This window comes from Hoplias malabaricus, chromosome X2 (assembly GCF_029633855.1).
Source record: "Hoplias malabaricus isolate fHopMal1 chromosome X2, fHopMal1.hap1, whole genome shotgun sequence".
NCBI lineage: Eukaryota > Metazoa > Chordata > Actinopteri > Characiformes > Erythrinidae > Hoplias > Hoplias malabaricus.
The window spans coordinates 21,944,002-21,967,097 of record NC_089819.1 but is presented as its reverse complement, the minus strand read 5'-3'; the positions used below and the strand labels follow the sequence as shown (position 1 = coordinate 21,967,097).

General features: G+C 39.5%; 1 protein-coding gene across 1 annotated transcript; it reads right to left on the bottom strand.

Annotated features, from left to right (window-relative positions):
• Window positions 1–2,919: 2,919 nt before the first annotated feature.
• LOC136676916 (doublesex- and mab-3-related transcription factor 3a-like) lies at window positions 2,920–12,278 on the bottom strand. The gene is made up of 2 exons (XM_066654208.1): window positions 11,818–12,278; window positions 2,920–5,157 (listed from the first exon to the last, which is right to left on the bottom strand). Exons 1-2 carry the CDS (start codon window positions 12,137–12,139, stop codon window positions 4,166–4,168), a joined length of 1,314 nt encoding a protein of 437 aa, XP_066510305.1. The 5' UTR covers window positions 12,140–12,278; the 3' UTR covers window positions 2,920–4,165.
• Between the last annotated feature and the right edge of the window lie 10,818 nt (window positions 12,279–23,096).

The window sequence follows — 23,096 nt, the reverse complement described above, 5'->3', positions numbered from 1 at the left end:
TGTCCTTTATAAATAAGATTAGTAAATAATTTAAATCCAGCACAGTGTCAACATTTTTAGCATTTAATCATTTTATATCAGGCTTATACTCATTATTATATCTCTCACAGTTGTTGGTAATATCTGTATTAGTGTGTTTTCCAGAATAAAAGTCTCTGTGAATGTAGAATCTGTTTGAGGAGATTATAAATGAGTGATATCCGGTACAGGAGAGTAATCTGAGTGGTCCGATGGTGGACCAGCAGTGGTCTACAGTCAGTACCAGCCTTTTTATGCCAGTGCATCGATGCTCGCTGTCTGGGTCGTGCCAAATGAAAAACATGTTCATCACATTTTATTCACAGGAAAGTACTTTCATAGGTCTACTCAAGTAGAAATGCAGAATATTAGTACTTGTACTGACGTGGTAGTAAATAGTATTTAACTATGATAAGTACGTATGAATTAATTACGATGTACACATACATTCAAGTATTGTACTTCATCTGTTCAACTTCAGATGTTATATAAACATTTGCTAAATACTGGTGATCAATATTATAAAAACACTGATGTCAGAATCATTCACAATTTCAGTCCAATGACCCGCAGTCGGAGTAAATTCCAATAGCATGCCCTTATTTCACTTTGTTACAAAAGTTCTGTACAGTTTCATATGTCCACACAGAACGTATGCCTCATTAAACAGTCCACTCTTTACACTGATGGAAAATGTAACATGAGAGGTGAGAAAGGTGAGCTGCGTTGAGTTCAACGAGCGCTAGATGGCGCAGTTTAGTCGTTAAACAAACGTTTGTATATTCCTTACAAATGCTGAATTTAGCCTCTTTATGGTGCGCCTGTGCACTGCTCTGGCGTTCATTTAGTTACACACACTGTATTAATACAGATTGTATCTGAATGTAGAGGCACTATGAAGAGCATCAGCGTCTCTATGGAGCTTCAGCCCCTCAGCCTCAGACCACCCAGAGCTGAGCCAAGCACTGGAAAGATGATAATGTTTGAAATTACTGGGCCTGAAGCAGTGGATCCAGACTGTAGTGAACACCACATCTTTCTGTACACATTAATAAAAATTTAACTTCGTGCAATTAATGCGTAGCAATGTGTAGTTGCCACTGACAGTGTTTTTAAATTGGGAAAAGTGTGGATATATTTGTTTTGTAAGCTATAAATTAATTTTTCTACCTCTCGCTTTACACATTTCATTTATATTTGTTCTTTTGTGTTAATCAGCTAAACCAAACAGCTAACACCTGTGACCACTTAAACTTAATTTAATGATTTCTGAGTCACTTCCAAGACAAAGTGCATAAGTAGTATTTCAAATACAGGTGTGTCTTTTCCTATCACTCAGTAAATATTGCCTTTGTGTATTTCTTGGTTATTCCAAGCATAGCCAAGAAATACCCCAAGAATCAATAACAACACTTTGGGCAACGAGCTGTAAATTTGTAGCCAAAAACATTTTTTTCGTACACGGATATATTCCTGCAGATATACCACAGCCATTTTAGGATTTTAAAAAGGAAATTTGCTTACGACGCGCCTCTAGGTGGCGCTATTCGCTCAGATTTAGCTGTGAGAACTTGTTCTCAGTTTTTCGCGGAGTGAGCTTTTTTTCACCACAATTAGCAAAGAAACGAGGGGGGGTGGGGCAAAAACGGACTCCGTTTACATATCAGTGTTTTCTTAACAGTTCCGTTTGTTTCAGCTTTAAACAGCTCAAATAATGATTTACCTTTAATTTACCGTTGGAGCTTCGACTATTTCTAAATGCTAAATCTCTCAGTATTCGTTCTTTCATTCGAGTCTCTTTCTTACTGTGAACGTAGCTCCGGTAAAAAAAAAAAGGCAAAAATCTTCACAGTTCACCCGTGTGTGCCCTTTTAGCTTAGCATAATTGTTCAGCAAAAGAAAATGACCCAGATCGTGGTCTCCTTTATGTAAAGCGATAACAGTATGCTGAGTTACACACAGTAAATTCACCAGTATTAAATCAACATTATTAGTGTTAAAATAACAATAGTATTGATTTAACACTGGTGAATTTACTGTGTACTTTGTATGAACATCTAGCAATGCGCATTTGCACTTTAATACTTTTAAGTTGTCTTTCTACGTCGTCCATATTTGTTTTATTTATATAACAACTTTCCTAACGGTTTTCTGTAAATGACCCAAAATGGACGTTGTAGCGTGACACGTTTTAAGTGTTTATTTTTAAACACTTAGTTATAATGTCTATATTAATAATGAACTGTTATATCATATGTTAGTAACAAATTTGTACGATAAGTTAAAACTCTTGAAACACATTAACATTAAATGAATAACTGTAATAAGCATTACCTTATGTAATGTATGACACTGTATTACAATAGTGAACGATTTATAACATTGTAACATGTTATTACTTATTTTAAGATAACTGCAAAATATAATTTCACATTATCAGGCATGATCACATTATTAGGATAATATTACACCGCTGCTTTCTACAACAAACTGCATCCAAAGAATATTACTTGCAAGGACTTACCTGTCGGATATGTGGTAAATACATAAAAACAGAGGTCCGTTTCTTCCACAACAGCCCCATTTGTAGCTCAAATATGTCCCTGTTTGGGATCCTTGGCTGTTGTCTAATTAAAAGCTGGAATGTAACATCTTATATAAGGGGTGTATTATGTCACAAATGAAAGAGTTAAGAACACTTGCTGACAGAAGCATAAGCATCAGATTTCTTCTGTAAACTACAGTAAAATCATGATTTGAACACTTCCAGGTAACTGTCATGACACTGAAATGTTTGCCCTCCAGGGATACAGTGAAGAAACAAGTTTGTCAAACAAGTTTATACTAAAATGATGCCGCTTCCAAAATAAGGTCACACACTGAAAACATTTATATCTTCGTTTTATTATTTGGGGATTATAATTATATACAGTCCAGTGTTTATCTCATGGTCATTTAAAGCTGTGTCATAATCTAGTTCATCGCAGTCAGTTCAGCAGATGACTGTGATAATGTATTTCAGAGCTGATAATATTCTGATTTTGAAATTCTGCATATTCAGGTGTGAATAAGTAGAGCTTAAGAAATGTATATTGGGAATGATAATCATACATCAGTGTTTTAGACTTGATTCTTTTATCATTTGACAGATTGGATTTAGCAACTATTCCCAGAATTACAGTCATCTGTTGAAATGATGAACCTACATTTGGTTATTTGTAATTACAATATTAATAAGATCCATTTTCTTTAAACATTCACATCTTGTTGATATTATTTTCATTTAAATAAATGACAATGACAATTCCAGTTGGGACTATTTGGTATACACATTTCCATGCTTTATTGTTTGGTTATCTCTACATTTCATTGCTATTTACAGGACATTTCATGCAAGGTGGAATTAGTGGATATTGTTGGCCAACTAAAGATCAGTCTTTCATATTTATCTCTTGTTTTTTTTTTTGGTCAGTTCATACTGGTGGTGGTTTTAAGAGTAGATGGAGCAGGGAATGGTAGTATTACATCCACAAACACCATAGTTCAGAGGGCAACACAATACCTTAATGTACAGTGTATTTCTCATAAAGCTCCTACAAGGTCGCGATCTGCCGTATGTCTTGTTGTCAGTTCAGTTTCATTCACAGGACTGGGTTTTAGTTTGTGTGTTTTGGGGCTGAACGATTAGGGGAAAATATCCATAAAATGTTTCTGACATTTCATAGTGTGCAAATGCATTTAAATGTTATCTCTATAAATTAAGCTCCAGGTTTCTTCTATTTTTTCTTTCTTTTTTATTTGACCCTCAATGCTGAAAGCCCCTGGTCAAATTACACATTGTGTTCAATGTCACAGTGAAAACAAATCCAGATCCCCTCCACACTTCTGCACATTTTATATTAAACTATGTGTGTTTTTATTTTGCATGTACTTGAAAAGCACTATATAGATCCAATGTATTATTATTATTATTAAATAGTATTGTGCAGCTGGATGTGCAGAACATCAGATCTGTAAAACAAAACATATCATTTGACCAGGACTGTTCTAATCTCACACTGCACCCTTTTTACATTATGATTTTTATATAAAACCATTAATTGTTCAGCCCTCAGTTTGTTGGCCTCCCCACGAAGTACACCAGAGGTTAGGAAGATGAGTTGAGGATCCTGGAGTCAGAGGAGTCAGACCTCTCATCATAATCCTCCTCAGCGTATATTGTCTGTTTGGTGGTGGAGGGACAGCCGTCCTCCTGGACACTGATTCTCTGCTCCTCTGGAGGGGCTCTGGCAGTCAGCAAGGGCGAGCTGCGGAAAGGTCCGGGTGAAGGTCCGGAGAAGGGTGATACGTATTGGGAACGGAGCTGGTACTGCTGCTGCAGGGTCATGGTGTTCCACAGAGTCACATCGCTGTGCACAAAGGGCCCTCCAGCCTGGCTCCGGCTCAGAGAGTTACGCAGCATCAGCGGGTACCGAGGCGGTTGGTTGAAGCCGTGCTGCAACGGGACGCCCAGAGGACTGGGCACCATCCCCCCGGCGGCAGGCGACTCTGGAGTAAAGCGCAGGGAATCAGGGACACGGAAAGCCGAGCCCACTGACCACTTGGTGGAAGACATTGGGTATGAACCCAAAGGATGCTCAAAAAGATGCCCATTGGAGGGCAGCACTAGACCCTCTGAACCATCAGGAGAGGGCTTGTCCACTTTCGCTGAGGATCGGCTGGACAGCAGGACCTCGATTGCCCCAACCAGGTCGCCCCCACATCCCCTCAAGATCAGTTCAAGCACGGCAGGCTTGTGTCCAGGGAAGATCTTTTTCAGCACCTCTAGAGGGGGACGGTTGGCTCTCAGGTTGAACGGGAGAGAGACAGAACCTGAAAGACCCTCGATTAAGAGGTTGGGCTCACTGGGGTACTTTGGGCTCTCGGGTTTGGGCTCTGGATCAGTGCAGGATTTAGGGGCACCGTAGCGGGGCTCTTCAGAATGAGGAGGAGGAGGAGGAGGGGGCTCTGGTGTGGTGGGAGTGTAGCAGGAGTTTGTTTTGGGCTCCTCTGGGGAACTGGCTGGTTCTTGCTCTCTGTCACTGGTGCTGCCGCTGTTCTCTCCTCCAGACTGTTCACCAGACAGATCATCATTCAGCTCTGGAAACAAACACATAAAAACAAATAATACATCACCTATGGTGCTCTTGTTCAGTTTTATGAGTGCCCAATGAATAACCTAGATGTTAGGTGTAGCCAGTTGCTGATTGGATCATAAATGACCACAGTAACCTTATTCATAGGACACCTTAGGTGTAGGATCTTATTTCAACGTTCAGTGATAGATGAATGATAGATGACAGCAGAAATGTTGTGGGTTCCTGGCAGGAAGACAGTGAACTGTTCCTATCTCAAACTCTAATAGACTGGCTTAGGATATTTGACATCGTATTCTGTGTCTGAAGACTTCTTAATCTTTAATGATTTGTTAAGATTCATTCATTACCTGTAACCCTTATCCAGGTCGCGGTGGGTCCGGAGCCTACCTGGAATCATTGGGCGCAAGGTGAGAACACACCCTGGAGGGGGTGCCAGTCCTTCACAGGGCAACACACACACATTCACTCACACACTCACGGACACTTTTGAGTCGCCAATCCACCTACTAATGTGTGTTTTTGGACTGTGGGAACCGAAGCACCTGGAGGAAACCCACGCAGACACAGAGAGAACACACCACACTCCTCACAGACAGTCACCCGGAGGAAACCCACACAGACACAGGGAGAACACACCAACTCCTCACAGACAGTCACCCGGAGCGGGAATCGAACCCACAACCTCCAGGTCCCTGGAGCTGTGTGACTGTGACACTAACCTGCTGCGCCACCGTGCCGCCCCACAAATCTTGATATAATAATAATAATAATAGTAGTAGTAGTAACAATGACATTTAATGTTATTGTAAAAGAAAACTACTGAAGCAAAGAACAATGCTTGAAAATTTTGTTTGTGACAAAAGTTTGTTGGTGATTGTGAAGAACCTTTAAAGGAACACTAGGTAAAAATGTCTCCTACCCTCCACCAAAGTTTACATAGTGCAGTTTCTGCAGTGTTGAGCCCAGAGTAGCAACAACAGAAGCTCTGTTCACCCTATTACAGCTCAGTGAACCATCACAATCATTTTGAAGCTGTAATGTTAAGGGAAAAATATTACAAAGTGTTCCTACAAAGGCTTGAATCCCTTCCTGTTTCTACAGTTTATTTATGAAGAAGTTCTTCCAACTTTAAAAAGGATCTTCTTGTATTCTGTATTTACTCAAAAGCGTCCATAGGTGTGAGCATGTGAGTGAATGTGTGTGTGTATGTGTGTGTGTCGCCTTGTGAAGGACCCCTCCAGAGTATATTCCTGCCTTGCGACCAGTGATTCCATGTAGGCTCCGGACCCACCACGACCCTGAACTGGATAAGTCGTAACAGACAATGAATGAATGAACGAATGAATGCATATTATCCACAAAAGTGTCTCTCTGTAGAGAGATCCAGTGACATGTTGTTCTTCTGTGGCATCACATAGAGAAATGTATACAGGACCTTTATTTTGAAAAGAATGAAAATAAAGCAAAAATGAGGATCATAATATCCCACAGGACTTTATAGATGGTAAAGTTAAAGGCAACTTCGATGATTGTTGGTAACTGCTGCTCCCTCTGGATTGTTTACATTCAGAAGCTCAGCGTCTTTTAAGGTGTAACGGTCTGTTTGAGAGGTAAAAAACTGATGTTTGTAAGTTTAACTTGTCTATTAGATTTTATCCACTGTTTGAATTACCACAGTTGTGTAGTTATGTAATACTTTAAGGTTTACTTCCAACTAGAGTAATCTGCAACAATTCCTCCCTATGGAACAGGAATAAAGCAACATCCTCATCTCTTTTATCATGATTTTTAACCCATTTAGTGACACTAGGGCTTTGTAACCACATCAGACTTGTTTGCAGAGCATAAACAGACTGGAGAGCTAGCAAATGGGGAAGAAACATCCTCTGAATTTTATAAAAAGGTGCTTTTTGATTAAAAGCCTGAATGTCACCTTTAAATCCTTCTGTTATATTAGAATAGCTATGTAATGACTTTGTCAGCGGGTCACTGGGCTAAGACTCCCTCTATCACACAAAGCTTTCAGGCTGTGAGGATGAATGCTAGCGCGCCTCATTTTTCGTGTGATCATTGGACAGCTCAACACACTTGGAGGAGAAGACTAATTCAGTTATATCAGCTAACAGACACCTGCATTGGTTGGTATCTTGTCCATTCAGAGAGAGGGAATACACTCCTCAGTGAAAGTTGACACTGAAATCATACAGGCTTTAAAAGCTCAGGATCTAGTCATTGTATGTTTAACAACAATAAGAAGTGATTCTACCAAACCATCAGCAAAATGTGGCCAGCTTTATCTCTGACAGGTGTGAAAGCTGAGGGGCAGGACTTGAGTGAAAGGCTGAGCTGGGATTTGTAGTCCTCTGCCTTTTTCTGCTCTGCTGGATGCCTGGGTTTTTTTTCTCTGCAGCCAGTTCACAGCTACATTATCTGTAATTTAACTGAGCTGCCAGCGCAACTGATTTATTCTGCTTCACTTTCCTCTGAGAACAGCTCTGAGCTCAAAGTGCTGAGTGGAGTCTCTTCTCCACATACTGAAAACGGATGGCTGTTATTCGGTAACATTTCACCTGAGTTTGGAGCCCTGCTGAACTGATGGATATTGCCTTCGACTGCCGCTGTCCACTTCTGATTACTGTAATCTCTGGAGTGAAAAAGAGCTGATGGAAAGTCAATGTCAATTTGGTCTCAGTCTCTACTCTCCCTGTAATGTCCTGTCCCATAGTGTACAGTTCTCTATTGTACTGTAGTGTAGTGTCCAGTACTGTACTGTCCATTTCTGCAACGAAGCCGCAGCCATAGATTCACTCAGAGACACATCACCGTCACTTATCTACAGTATTAGGTACAATCGAATGGGAAACAGGAATATAGTGGGAAACACAATAATAACATGCCAGAAGGGGTTAAAACAGAGCTGAATGGAAAAAACAGTAATAACCACATTCTAAGTCTAATGATTGTGTATTATAACAAGTTGCAACATACGATTATAATAATTCAAATGCATATTTTATTGAATACAACTGTGAATGATGTTTGTGTGCTGTTCAGATCCTTTGTATATATTTTAAATAAAGTACAGCCTAATGGTGCTTTAACATTTTGCATATAAATATAATGAAAATATATAATATATCCTTTTTAGATTTGAGGAGGTAGTATTATAATCAATATTGTCCAAATAAAACACATATCCCTTGTGCTTTTAGAGCCCACTCCCAACAATACGTATGAAAATAAGTGTCCTGTGTATAATTTCTGCTAATTGTGTGCCACGTATATCCTGCATCATGTTATTTATTTATTTTTTACCAGCACTGTATTTAAAGAATATACTGATCCTGTCTAATATGCTGTTTTGATTTGGGCCTGATATTGTTATATGATATATAAGTTGATGCTGTTTTCATGTTACATGTTATTTATGTTTGTAGTCATAATATACAAGTTATATTTACAAGATAAATTTAGTATTGGCAATAAAAATAATGTGACTTTATTCTCTTCCTCTTTTTCTTCTTATTATAATTATTCTTTTAAAATATTTATGCTATAGTTATGTTATGTATACAGCAAACTTATAGTTAATTAAAGTTAATTTAATTATACAGTAAATTTATATAACAATTATTATTGTTTAATATTGTGGAATTAAATTTAAAATATATTATTATATTATTATAATTGCTATAGATGTAAACGATTCGCTCTTATTTAAATAGTACATCTAAAGCAAGGAACTTATTTAAATACTTTACGTGAATTTATTTTAATTATTATATTTCAATACATTTTTCTTGAAGTGTACGTTATATGTACAGTGTATAGTAAGGTATGACAATAATATCATTAATATAATTATTACAATAATGGCATATTACACGTAGTTTGTGTTTAAATACGATATAAACACACTTTTTTTAACGGATTTTTCTGGGTTTTCCCGCTTTTTCCTTCCGTTCCGCTGTTAACGCAGTTTATCGCGTTAATTTAAAAACCGTGACAGTGACGTCTTCAGCGGCTGGAACGTTAAAGGGTTATTGTTATGATTATCCGTCTTCCTGTTATGACACGGTGTTTGGGGTCATATAAAATCCGTATCTTTTGCTGCAACGAATAAATAAATGCATTTTCTCACACAGTCTGTTTTCCAGAGTAAGTAAAGAGTAAACAGCCTGCATATAGTTCGGGATAATTTCACCGCAGTCTAAACACAGCGAGGTGTAAATATCTCAGTGAACCCAGGAGCTGATGATGAAATCTGACAGGATTCAAATCAGGATTTAACATCAAATTTACATTAACACAAACAAAAGACCTCATAATCTAATTTTAATACCAAGCGTTTCCTTCCAACCCGCATTAAAACCGCTGTCAAAAATAGTTTAATAATATCAATAGCAATACAAATTAAACCGCTTTTTAAAGAGAAATGTAAACGCGTGTTCTGTTATTCTGCTGTTTATTCTCTTCAGAAAAGCGCTGTACTCATCCCGAGCGTCTGGAAAAAAAGCGTCTTCATATTTTATAAAATATTTCTCACATGTTAGAGCCTTGTCAGATATTCGCAAATAATAATAATAATAATAATAATAACTTCCTGCACTTTTAATGCAACACCGTTTATCTACTGAATTCACTTTTGCTCCAAACTTTAAACTCATTGGGCACTAACACCTACTCAATGTGAAATAACTCCATCTGATTCAGGCCTAGACTAACGGGGGCGTCTAAACATTTTCCAGTCCACTGTAAAATATTCTGTATCTGTTTTCGAGGACTTTAAACTGCTGCTGTACAATGGAAAGCACTGGTTATTTTTCTTAAAGAGTTTTTTCTTTTATTAGTTATTCCTTGTGAAGTGTAAATCCCACTTCTAATGATGTCAGGAAAAACAGGAACATTTCATCACTCTCCAGTTAAAACGTGTATCTCCATTTCATTTATTTATTTATTTATTTTAGATTACTACATCATTTGAACACCATCACCTTGTGATAAAACTTCATGATGAATGAACGAATAGAAATGCTCCAAAATGAGTTCAAATAAAATCTTATTGCATTGATTTCCATTGAAAGTCAAGGAGGGTTTTCTCTTCTCCTGTAAAACTGCTATTTTGGGAGATACATTGGACAGCGATGAACAGTGGGTTTTGTTCCACTAAAGTGTGAAATGCATAAATACGGCTAGATACAACCCTAAAAGTCTAAACCCTAACCCTAGACCTAAGCCTTACCTCAAATCTACTAACACTGTCCTTAAACCAACCCCTAAACTTAACACTAGGCATCTCTCTTAACGCTTAACTGTACCTTACCATCACTCTCACACTAATCCTAAATCATCCCATGCTTTAGTGGCACAGTATCCTGACACTGACGTCCAAACTGGCAAATGTGTTTATTACAAGCTTCCGCCTGGGACCAGATTCAAAGGTCAGTTTTACAAAATTGTTTGAATGGGAACTGCAGGAAGACACTGGACTCTATTCCGAATCATCTGCTGTCCAGGATTAGGCCTATTCCGTGTTCAGTAAAACAGCTGTTACATTTCTGTAACTTCCTCACAAACAAACAGGGCAGAGTTTCCCCAAAAAGCTTGTGGGTATAAAGATAACACCAGAACTATCCCCCTCTCAGTTCTGTCTCCAGAGAATCAAATCAGCTCCGATCAAACCAAATCTGATCACGTTCTGAGCTCTTATAGCTGCAGTGAACTGTGATCTCTCAGAACTTGTATCGGTCTCTCACTCGGTCAACTCTCACCTTAGAGCTTTACCCCAACACACTTTAAAAACATGGTCCTTTAATGGATCCTGAGGCAGCGCTTAAATAAAACAGCAAGATGGTTCTGTTGTTACATGCTTGACATCAGACGTAACAGCAGAACACGCCTGGCTTCTACACAGAACCAGCACATCTGAAAAACCACTCTACCATCAATAGAACAATTTATTATGTAAATGGTTGAATATAGAAACCATGGGTCTGTGCAGAACCATTGTATTTACTAAAGACCCCTCGAAGAACCCTGTTGTTTGAAGTGTGAACGTTTAAAGTTAGGGTTAGTTTCACAGACTTCAATAAAAATGGCTCTGTATTTTTTTAACAATGTAGTATTGTCTGGCTCTAATTTATTTAACAATCAGTTTTATTAACATATTGTTGTTGTTTTTTTTTTAATAAATACACATGGTCAAATATGTGTCTTGTTTTGGTTTTGATTTTGATTTTCTAACATTTCTTCTGTAATCAAGGAAATGAATTAGGAGTTGATTTGTTTTCTGTTGACAGCCTCCTCTCCAGAACCTTTTTAGATGAGATGTTGGAACATTCCTTTGAAGATCTGATGGTATTAAACTAACTTAATAACTAATTAAGTAAATAATTAACTAACTAAATAAATAACTAACTATATAAGTAATTAAATAATTAATTAAATATCTAACTAAATAGAAGGTGGGTCAGGTGCTGATGGTGTGAGGTTAGTTCAGGGTCAAAAGTCAGTACATTTACGCTATGTTCATTAATTCTTCTTGTTCAGGGTCGCGGTGGGTTCGGAGCCCACCAGGAGTCACTGGGATCAAGGCGGAATAGACTAGCTATTACTAACCTTTCTGTCGCTACGTGTGTGTGTGTGGAGTACGGTATGTTACCTGCCGCCGTGTGCGCGCTCCAGCGCTGCTGCGCCCCAGGGGTTGCGAGGGTCTCGGGGATCAAGCTGAGACTCTGCAGGCTCTCGCTCGCCTGCTGCCGTCGGAGCGCGACCTGCGCCGCCATCACGCGCTGACGCTCCACGATCAGGATACACTTCTCGCACGCGCAGTCTTTGAAGCGGCAGTAGCGCTTGTGGCCCTTGAGCCACGATAGCACGCCGTGGTTGCGGCAGCGCGCGCATTTGGGCGTCCTCTGGAGCGGCGCGCGAGCCTGCGCCACCGGACCCCCGACGTACACGAACGGAGAGCCGAAACCGTTCATGCTCGCGTGTGTCACGGGCTCAGGAGACGGGAGAGAGGGTGCGAGAGATCAGCACGCGCCACGCAGCTGCGTAAGAAGAGGGCGAAGATGAAGAAGAGCCCAAAAAAGTCCGCGCGCATTGCACGAGGAAAGCGAGCACCTTCAGTGTAACCGCCCACTAAAACCTCACACCGCCGGGGTTTCTCCTCATCGCCAGTGGCGCCCCCCCTGCTCGAGAATAATGACCGAAGACGTCAAACAGCCTCTTTTTTTTTTTTTTTTTTCCTCGCGCACCTCCCCAAAAACACACACACACAGGCAACACTGCCTCATAGTAACACCTATTTTCCAGCACGCACACACGCACAAGAATAAAACAACAACAAAAAAAATCGACACCCTCTTCACAAGAAAAAAAAAGCACTTTACAAACGACTTTACATTTAACTCTGAGGCAGCAGTATTCTGTAAAACCGCTAATACAATCTTTATAATATTTTATATTACTGTTATTATACAGTTTATATAGTTTTATTATATTGTATATTAATTATTGTACACAAGGCATAATATTACAAAAATAAACTCTATTGAATGTTTCGCATTATACGGTATAAAACATTAATACACGTTTTACTAGGGTTCACTAATGATTTTAGTCCCTAGCAGAGTCTCCGCGGACTGTTTCTTTTATTTGTTTGTTTCTTTTGTTTGTTTTTTTATTATTTAAAATGCACAAGGGACAAAGGTGAAGAAGAGTGCGGGAGTGTTCCTAAATTACAAAACAATTTTTCTTGCAACAACTGAAATACATTCCATGACCAACATGACACTTAGTGTAATAACACACAACACACCACTGGAGCCGAGTGTGTACACATTCCTCGAGGTGTAATCACATATGAACAAAATCTGTCAAAAACCTGTCAGTGGGGCACCCTCCAGAGCTCATACTCAGTCCCTTCAGTTAGGGAACATGCCTTATTCTGTTATAATTGTAGATTTTAAAATTGTGTTAATTTCATACGCCCCGTTTCATCTCCAGGACTTGTTTCTGGAGAAGAGTATGCACCTGGGCGTAATGACATATATGACACATTTAATAATACTTGAACTTGTTTATATTTATTTTAAATAAACGCTAATGTTTGTTAAAGGATCTAAGAACTTGATAAAATCGTTAAATTTACAGTAGGCTCTTTACGAACACTCAAATAGTAACAAACTGAAAGTGCTTCAATGAAGATTACAGCCATTAGCTGCACCACAATAGCCCTGTTACTAGTTTTTTAAACATGTTATCACTGCACGGTTCCCGTATTAATACGTTTTTTTGAAACACAACCGTCTTCACTGAAGACCCGGACGGTGTGTAAAAAATATAAAACGCGTGCTAGACCCAGTAAGTTACTGTAGAAAGAGCAGAAGTCCTTTCCAGTGTGTTGTTGTCAGGTTTTGTTGCCGAGGAGCATACCGCAGACTTTAAGTACGAACCGGCCACTACTTCATAATGCGCGTGCATTTCTGCAATCTGATCCTAGGCAATTATTCCAACAATGCTGCTGCAATTTCCAGAATCAACTGGGAATGCCCCCCCTCCCCTCCTCCTTTTTCCTCCCCAAATCCCTGCAGCGCGTGTTTAACCCCGGAGCCCGGAGCAGCGCGAGGCCACTTTTACTTTCAGCCCACGCTGCGCGTGCGAATTAAAGAGAGAAGAACTAATATGCTGCTTTGCATTTGAATACGAGCTTAACTCATTCCCATGAGGAATTTCAAACAGGCGCGCGCGGTGAGCTACTGCACTTAATTGGGCGATTAAAATGTTGGAGTGTGTTATTGGATGGAGTTTTCAGCGACGAAAAAAATACCAAAAAGATACAGGATTCCGAGGAACTTGAGGAATGCATCGTTTAGGTCAAAGACGAATCCCTTTTTTTGTTTCAAAATTTTACCATCCTGAGATTTAAAACGAAGTCACTCTGAGCTAAATTTAAAATCAAGTTTAGACGGTGGATATTACCTTAAACGCTCTCTCTCTCCCAGTCAGAGCTTATACCACTGGGTCCAGAGGGGTTTGGTGTGAACTGGCGCATTAGAAAAGCAGAGTGACCAGCTGAGATTTCATTAGCCTCGTGGTGACAGGAAGCAAAGGCCAGACTCACAAAACCTAAGGGGAAAAAAAAGTTACGAAGAATCTTAGGAGAAACAAAGCATTTCATACGAATGTTTTTAAATGCAATTCTCGGAGAAATAAAAACACCACTAAATATTTAATACTTTATTTCATCTCTGAGCTGAAAAGCTGACATCCTCTATTTTTTTAAACACGAGGCTGTAAAAAAACATTTTTACATTGTCAGAAAAAAACAAAAAAAAAAAAATAACAGTTTCTGTATTGTTCACCACACGCATCTTCAAAGGCACAACCGTGGTCTTGTGAATCTTGTAGGTGCGGTACGAGGTGAATATTTGTTTTCATAGCAGAAATATTAAGAACACAACACTAAATACAAGGCCTGGACTTGAGGAAATATGTGTGAAATTAATTCAACTTAAAAATCGACCGTTAAAATAGAGTATTGTAGAAGAACGTTGACTATCTAAAGTCACTGAGGACGTAAACTTGAGGGTGACGCCATGGTGATTTCTTCTCAGGAGCGCGAATCAGTGTAAATAGATCACAAATGTCCTCAGCTGTGGATACACCCCAGGTTTGTGGGTTTATTTTGTCACTTATTTTTTCAGAGATTAGATGAAAAGTAAAATGACGGAAGTAGACGATAAATCCAACCCAAATGTGAAACCAGGTGAACTTAAAAACGTTCTGCAAATGTTCTTTTATTTCCCGTAAGACACTTTTCATTGGTTCCTTCTGTCGGCCATTTTGTAGCCATTTTTAATTTGGATTATTTCAGCTCATCCACACAGAACCCAAACACAAAAACACACATTAGAACTCTATTGAGAGAAGGGATCATATAAAGTAAGAAAACAAAGAGAAATAGGAACATTTATCAGAAAAAAAAATTCTCAAGCACAAAGTTAATAGAAAAAAGAACACCCATCAAAAGTATTTATTCCTTAATATGTTTAAGAAAACAATAAAAGACAGTTTCCTCGTTTTTAAGCTTTGTTCACACAGTGGGATCTCTGTGGTTTGGGATTAATTTATGTACACTCTTCAAAATTATGGGTCTGTTATTAAAGGAAATGGTTCCACCCGATTAAAGGGTTCTTTGCATCTTGTAGTGGTTCTTCAGATTGATGGTGAATGTGCTATACATGATTCTATATAGCAACCTTTAGAGAAGGGTTCTATACAGCACCAAACAGGGTTCCTCAAGCTTGTTACAATAGGAGAACCATTTTTGGTGCCGCACAGAACCCTTTTCAAACAGGTGCTATATAGATATCAATGCATGCAAAGAACCCCTGTATGCAAAACATCCTTCAAAGGTTCAGGGTTCCATATAGAACCAGTTTCTTTACTAAAGAACCTTTGAAGAACTATCATTTTGAAGTGTTTAAGTGTTAAGGTTACCACATTGTTACCTTAAAGTGACACTATTAAACTGCATTACTCTATAAATCTATAGTGAATATAATAGTAACACATTAGACTGTGGCATAATGTAAAGATTAAATAGTTATAATACGTGGAACTGGGCTTTAAAGCACATTTAATGAATTTAGTGAGCACTGAACCCACTGTATTCTGAGTGTTTTAGGGAATGATGGAGGTTGTGGAACAATGTTGTAAATCTGGTGCAAATATAACATTCATATATTGGACAACTGTTACTTCACTCCCTCCCCATTATGAAAGGATTTTAAGAACAGGTTTTAGACTAAAACCTTAATTTATAATTTAAATTATCCTCAATACAATAAAACCACATCATTGAACATCAGACAGTTTATCTAAAAGCCTTCTGTGAAAGTCATAATCGAGGTCCGATTACCGTCCCCACGGCTTTGAACAGTTCAGACACTGTAAAATGCTTCATCAATTCAACCTAAAATGACATCATGTACTAATTTGCAAGCAGCTGAAGCGATTTTATTGAACTCAGATTAATTGCATGCTTTAAATGAAAGAATTCAAAGCTAAAATCTCAAAGCAGTTAAATCAGTTCTAATTCACATTTTACAGTGTCTTCTGTGTCTCAAATCAAAGCACAATAAAATAACAGAATATTGGAAAATTCAGTTTATTAAGAAGCTCAGAGCATTAATATTAATAAACTCCTCCAATGGAAAAAAAAAATCCCCATTGAAGAACTGGATGGATTTGCTGACCATATATTCACTGGTCACTGCTTTAACATGTTGAAATATCCATCCACAGCCTTCCACCGTGCTGGAGTTCATTGAAACCCAATGCTGGGTTTGTGTTGGTTCAGAAAAGGTTTAGTGAAGCACATGATGGGATCGAGAGCGAGTGAGCGAGAGAGAGAGAGAGAGAGAGAGAGAGAGAGAGATCAGCTCTGTCTCCAGGCCGTTAAGCTTTTAATTGGCAAATAGTGGAGGAAATTTCAAGGTGAAGGTAAAGCACTGTGTGAATAAATACAGAGAAGAGAAGCAGAGGAGACGAGGAAAAAAGAAAGGAGGGGGTGAATATAATTTTATACATGGGATAAAATTATCGACATGTTCTAGAGATCGTGGTATTGGTATAAAAGGCTCTGTGTTGTCCAGATGTTTAGAGATGTTGTCCAGATGTGTTAATATTTCACTGCTGAATTCCACCAAGGGTACCCAAAGATGTGGATTAAAATTGTGAGGGAAAAATAAAATATCACATTATTATAAAATATAAAATCATTAAGTGTGCTCCACCCCCAGTTTCAGTTTTGCAAATAAGCATGAGAAAATATTTGGCCCAGTATTTAATATTAGACCTAAACTGTAACAATTTATTTGTTGTGGGTTGCAGATATTTTGGCACCTCTCCCAATTTAAAATGCTCTCAAAATTCAATCAATAAAGCACCACGGCATTGTTTACACACACACGCTCTCAGAAAGTTAGACGCCACTGGTCACTGCTCCTTCAATTCCTTTAGTTAAGGAACATAATTTTGCAATAAACCATTTAATTTTAAAGTAATATACATCCCCACAGTGTCCAATGCAATTATTTGATTAGATTATTCTGTTGAAGCCCTGGTGTGTTTATGAATTAAGACCACAAATTATAATCTCTAAAGATCAAAAATGGTGAGTGCATATAAGAGTTTGGTGTGTTCTCCCTGTGTCTGCGTGGGTTTCCTCTGGGTGACTATCTGTGAGGAGTGTGGAGTGTTTTCTCTGTGTCTGTGTGGGTTTCCTCCGGGTGACTGTCTGTGAGGAGTGTGGTGTGTTCTCCCTGTGTCTGTGTGGGCTTCCTCCGGGTGACTGTCTGTGAGGAGTGTGGTGTGTTCTCCCTGTGTCTGTGTGGGTTTCCTCCGGGTGACTGTCTGTGAGGAGTGTGGTGTGTTCTCTCTGTGTCTGTGTGGGTTTTTCTCCAGGTGACTGTCTGTGAGGAGTGTGGTGTGTTCTCCCTGTGTCTGTGTGGGTTTTTCTCCAGGTGACAGTCTGTGAGGAGTGTGGTGTGTTCTCCCTGTGTCTGTGTGGGTGTGATGATGTACAGTACCTGTGACACATCACCAAGAGAAACCATTATGTATACTTACCTGTACTTACTCACCTGCATACAGGTCATGCGAGAGGGAAAAGAGTACTATCTCTTGATGCTGAGTTTTACTTACCTGGTTGAATCCATTCTCCACAGAGGGAAGGGGGAACTAGCATCTAGAAGAGGGAAAATATATTATCTAATAAATATTGATATTATGAATGAACGTTAAACATGCCATGGCTGTAACTGAATCTTAGTACAGTTGTTAGTTCATTGTTAAGTTTTATTGTTTATGAAGCTTGTGTATCCAAGATACAATAACTTTTACCTCTTAAGGGAATGGTATATTCTAAGCGGCGGGGCTACCTATATATATATATATACCACACAAGGGTAAAAGAGGAGAGACTCTGCTAGACCGTAGCGAGAGGAGCATAACCTAAGGGCATAATAAGACTCATGATTTAGTTGTCTTTATCCTTTTGGTCTCTGCTAATAGAGAATTTTGTTTTGTTAATTTTTTTGTTCACAAGGAGCACGCGTGTGTATATATTGTAAATAGTAATTTAAAGTCTGGTGTGTAAATAAAGGTGGAAGGGAACCAAAAATCGAACCTCTCGGTGTTATTTCGAGTCGACCTTATAACATCTCAAGCCTCTCGCCCGACTCTACCCATAGAGAACACCTCCCACCATTTCACTTTGTGATGGTGTAGGGGTGAGCTTTATCACAGTGGGTTTCCTCCAGGTGACTGTCTGTGAGGAGTGTGGTGTGTTCTCCCTGTGTCTGTGTGGGTTTCCTCCGGGTGACTGTCTGTGAGGAGTGTGGTGTGTTCTCCCTGTGTCTGCATGGGTTTCCTCCGGGTGACTGTCTGTGAGGAGTGTGGTGTGATCTCCCTGTGTCTGCATGGGCTTCCTCCGGGTGACTGTCTGTGAGGATTGTGGTGTGTTCTCCCTGTGTCTGTGTGGGTTTCCTCCAGGTGACTGTCTGTGAGGAGTGTGGTGTGATCTCCCTGTGTCTGCATGGGCTTCCTCCGGGTGACTGTCTGTGAGGAGTGTGGTGTGTTCTCCCTGTGTCTGTGTGGGTTTCCTCCAGGTGACTGTCTGTGAGGAGTGTGGTGTGATCTCCCTGTGTCTGCATGGGCTTCCTCCGGGTGACTGTCTGTGAGGAGTGTGGTGTGTTCTCCCTGTGTCTGTGTGGGTTTCCTCCAGGTGACTGTCTGTGAGGAGTGTGGTGTGTTCTCCCTGTGTCTGTGTGGGTTTCCTCCAGGTGACTGTCTGTGAGGACTTTGGTGTGTTCTCCCTGTGTCCACGTGGGTTTCCTCCGGGTGACTGTCTGTGAGGAGTGTGGTGTGTTCTCCCTGTGTCTGTGTGGGTTTTCTCCGGGTGACTGTCTGTGAGGAGTTTGGTGTGTTCTCCCACGGTCCATAACCACATGCTGGTATGTGGATTAGCAACTCAAAATTTTCCACAGGTGTGACTGTGTGAGTGAATGTGTGTCGCCCTGTGAAGGACTGGCGCCCCCTCCAGGGTGTATTCCTGCCTTGCGCCCAGTGATTCCAGGTAGGCACCGGACACACCGCAACCCTGAATTGGATAAGTGGATACAGATAATGAATGAATGAATGGCTCACCATTAGAATTTCAATAAAAAGATTTAGGTAGCCAAATTACATCAGTTTAAAACATAATTATTTTGTTTATGTTACATGTGGTAGGAAACACAAAAACACACGTTTAACAATTTAATGCAGGTAGGATCCAAGGCCTTTCACTGCAGCAACCTAAATCACAACAACTTTCAAGCTGTAGGGATTTTGTGCCTCATATAGAGATCACATTGGACCTCACCACCCCACCACTTTTGCCACAAAGATGACAATAAGAAAATATACCCTGATTTTATTTTTAGGGTATTTACAACTCGCCTCAACCCACTTTCCACGCCCTCCTAGCTCTTTGAACAGTGAGTGTTTTTCAGATCCAAGTTTACTAGAGCCCAAGTATTCCAAATTCACATTCCATAAATGACAGAGAAGGAACTGTGTCTGTGTGAAAGTGGAGCCCTGTTTGAATGTGAATGAAATGGATATTGCTGCTGGAGTCTGGAGGGATTGAGGGTATAAAGCTATCAGTAGCTGTGCTCTGTACTTTATCAGTATTGAGCCTCAGTGCAGTTTTATAGAGTGAAGGACAGCACAGAGTCTATAAACGTCCCATACCCAGAACTCAAGCACCAATAAACCGGGATAAATCAACAGTCAACCTCTCACTGGAGCCACTGTGGAGTATGACATTCACCATTCTAAACAATATCAGCAATCAGGCAACTGTAATTATTAAAAAACTTCATACTCACTTCATATTTCCTCAATGCATCCAGTCAGTTTGCTCTTAACTGTGCGAAGAACGGTCAGTTACTGAAAATACACAAGAGGGTCAAGTCAACTCCACAAATACACATTATTAACAGTAACAAGGATAAGATGAGGATGGCTGCTGAGGTAAGACCTTAGAAAATAGGGTTATAATCAGTGTCTCATATATGGTTTTGGAAAATTGAGCTAGATTTCAGTTCAATTTAAAGACAAGCCCTCATTTATTTCCATTAAAAGTGACATTAAATAAAAGTCATTCATTATTCATTATCAGGAAAAAGCACAAAGCATAATATTCAAAAGAAAATTAAACATAAGCCTCAGTAAACATTTATATGGATACACATTAATAAAATTGGAATGGTTGGTGATATTAAACTACGGATACTGGAAGCCTGTGCTAGCATTTCTCCTGTGGTGTTTCATTAACAATCCAACACAATGGGCAGCACTTTGAACACATTTTATAAGTGGTCAGAAACTTGTAAATAACTCATGAAAGAATAAAGTTACGTTACAACCAAGCACACCATTGTTTTTCTTGTGAAATTCCCAATGAGTTTGATGTGTCACATGACCCTCTTCCCATTGGAAAAACAAAAGCTGGATCCAAAATGGCCGACTTCAAAATGGCCTCCATGGTCACCACCCATCTTGAAAAGTCCCCCCCCCTCCCATATACTAATGTGACACAAACAGAAAGTTAATATCACCAACCATTCCCATTTTATTAAGGTGTATCCATATAATTGGGGAGGGGGGGGTTACTTTTCTTAAATCAGGCATTATTAATATAAACAGAAAAGAGAAATAACTCAACAAAAATGTGCCTTCAATCAAAGTGCCGTGCCATTGTCAGTATTTTCTTTAAACACATTTATTTTTTCATTCAGCAGAACAGTAGATGCTTCATTTAAACCATCATTAGATTAAAGATGTGTGCATGTAAATGTAACGGACATCACTGAAGTAAAGAATTAAATACAAAAAAAATCAAAACTGAGAACAGCTCAGGGACTGTCCAGCTCTCTTAGGAGGATTAGGTACAGGCTCAATCCAGGGAGCCGTCCGTCCGTCAGCGGGCAGTTCCACAGTGGAGTGAGTGATGAAGGGACATCTGTTCACTGAAACCTTTGCTAATTTCTCTGAGCAACTAGACTTTCAAATTACTGCCTTTCTGACAGCAGCATCCACACCCAGCCACGCCCCCTCCATCTCTCCGTCTCACAGCCAGAGGATCACTCAGTCGTCACTATTACTCTTATCGCTCCCAGTGGAATCATTCTTTAATGCACTAGCTTTAAAGATAATTAAGTGACAACTGCACTCACTTAGTGCACTCAATCTTTATTGTGATGGGATTGCGGTAATTGCCGATCCCATAGGAGACGAATTCTCCCTATATCTCTATAGTTTCTCTTAAACAGCAACATCAGATGGAGAGGTTTTAGATATTCAGATACTTCTCCTGAGAAAAAGAGCCCAGGAATCTTCTGCATCTCCCATAGAGTTTGAGTTCTCTGTAAAGTTTCACACTGGGCTCAGTGCTGAGATAATAACACTTGTGTTTTTCTGAAGCTAAACGTAACATGGGGTATTCAACCATTTCTCATTTCTCTGTGACCCTTTTCAGGTTTGATGCTATAGATATCCTTATCATTTTTACCTTGACAAGAAGTGACTTGTGTCTTCTTGTTGTTTCTCAAAAGCCATCAAACAGCAACACATTTTTCCACTGGGATTTTTCTTATTTTTAACCTGTAATGATAGAAATACCATGAAAAATAATAACTTGGTGGTATTCACATTTACACTGAACAGGAGATCATTGATCCACCATTTTGTCATCTCTGTGTGAATCTGAAATATAGAAAGCACAGAAAGGCAATAAACATAAGACAGAGAAACAGCACATTGTTTTTAGAAAATGCAGTAAATGCACCATAATACAATACTTTATTGTTAAATATGAATATATAAATACATAAAAATTAAGATCCTACCTTTATATCCTAAACCAAGTAGGATGATGGATCTTCAGTCATTCACTTGTAATTCAGAACCCTGCTGGAAGACCACAGCACGTAGCACATACCCGTCTAGTGCAAAGATACATATATTCACCACTGTAACTAAAGCAAAGTTTATCTAAAACTCACAACGTCACATAAAACATTATTTTATGAATTCAGCAGATTTCCCTTTTTAACCTAATCCCAATCCACCCACAGAAGATATATATCAGGAACCTCATATAATGGACTTCTGGGAGCACTGTTCTCTGAGACAAATCAGAAATGAAAGTAAGCGTTAAGATTATTAATACTTTAAAATAATACATTAAAGTAAGCCCTTATAGACCTGTGCTTTCTATCATTATGTACCCATACTATCTAACAGATGGGCAACACTCGGCTATCAAAACACACCTGATAACACACAGCAGGAACAGTCAAAGTTATGACAAGTTTGTTCTTGATTTTTCCATAACCTTGAACAGTGTCTCCAAACAATGTACACATTCCCAGAGAGCTGTAGATTTTGCTCTTTTCCAATCCATTACATCCCAGGCTGAACATAAAGCGCATATGTAAAGATGAACTGCATTAAAATGAGCCTTGTTTCAGAGCTTCTGGTCATCAACCACTTTTATGTGGATCATTCCACCTCTTTAATTCAGAACTCCTGACTATAGAGATGCAGCTGAGGAACCTGCCCCCCACCACCTCTGAGAGAGTAAGTGTGTTTGAAAGCATCTTGAGGACGAGTGCAGCTTTATCGTGGCTCTGGCTCTCATGCGGCGGCGGTGATTGATGGTGCAATAGCAGTTCAAGGAAAACAAACCCAGCAACACTTCTCCAGCGCCGCTGGAACACAGGCCTCGCTTTGCAGCAACAGAAGGACACGGGACGGACCACCTCTGACAACCCCCCGTGATGAAAGGGACTTCCTTAACTAAACTCGTAAAGCACTGTGCAATAA

Coding starts and splice junctions, on each gene's coding strand:
- LOC136676916 (XM_066654208.1), bottom strand. CDS start 12,139: ATGAACGGTTTCGGCTCTCCGTTCGTGTACGTCGGGGGTCCGGTGGCG. Junction 5,158..11,817: donor GAGCGCGCACACGGCGGCAG/GTAACATACCGT, acceptor GTTTGTTTCCAG/AGCTGAATGATGATCTGTCT.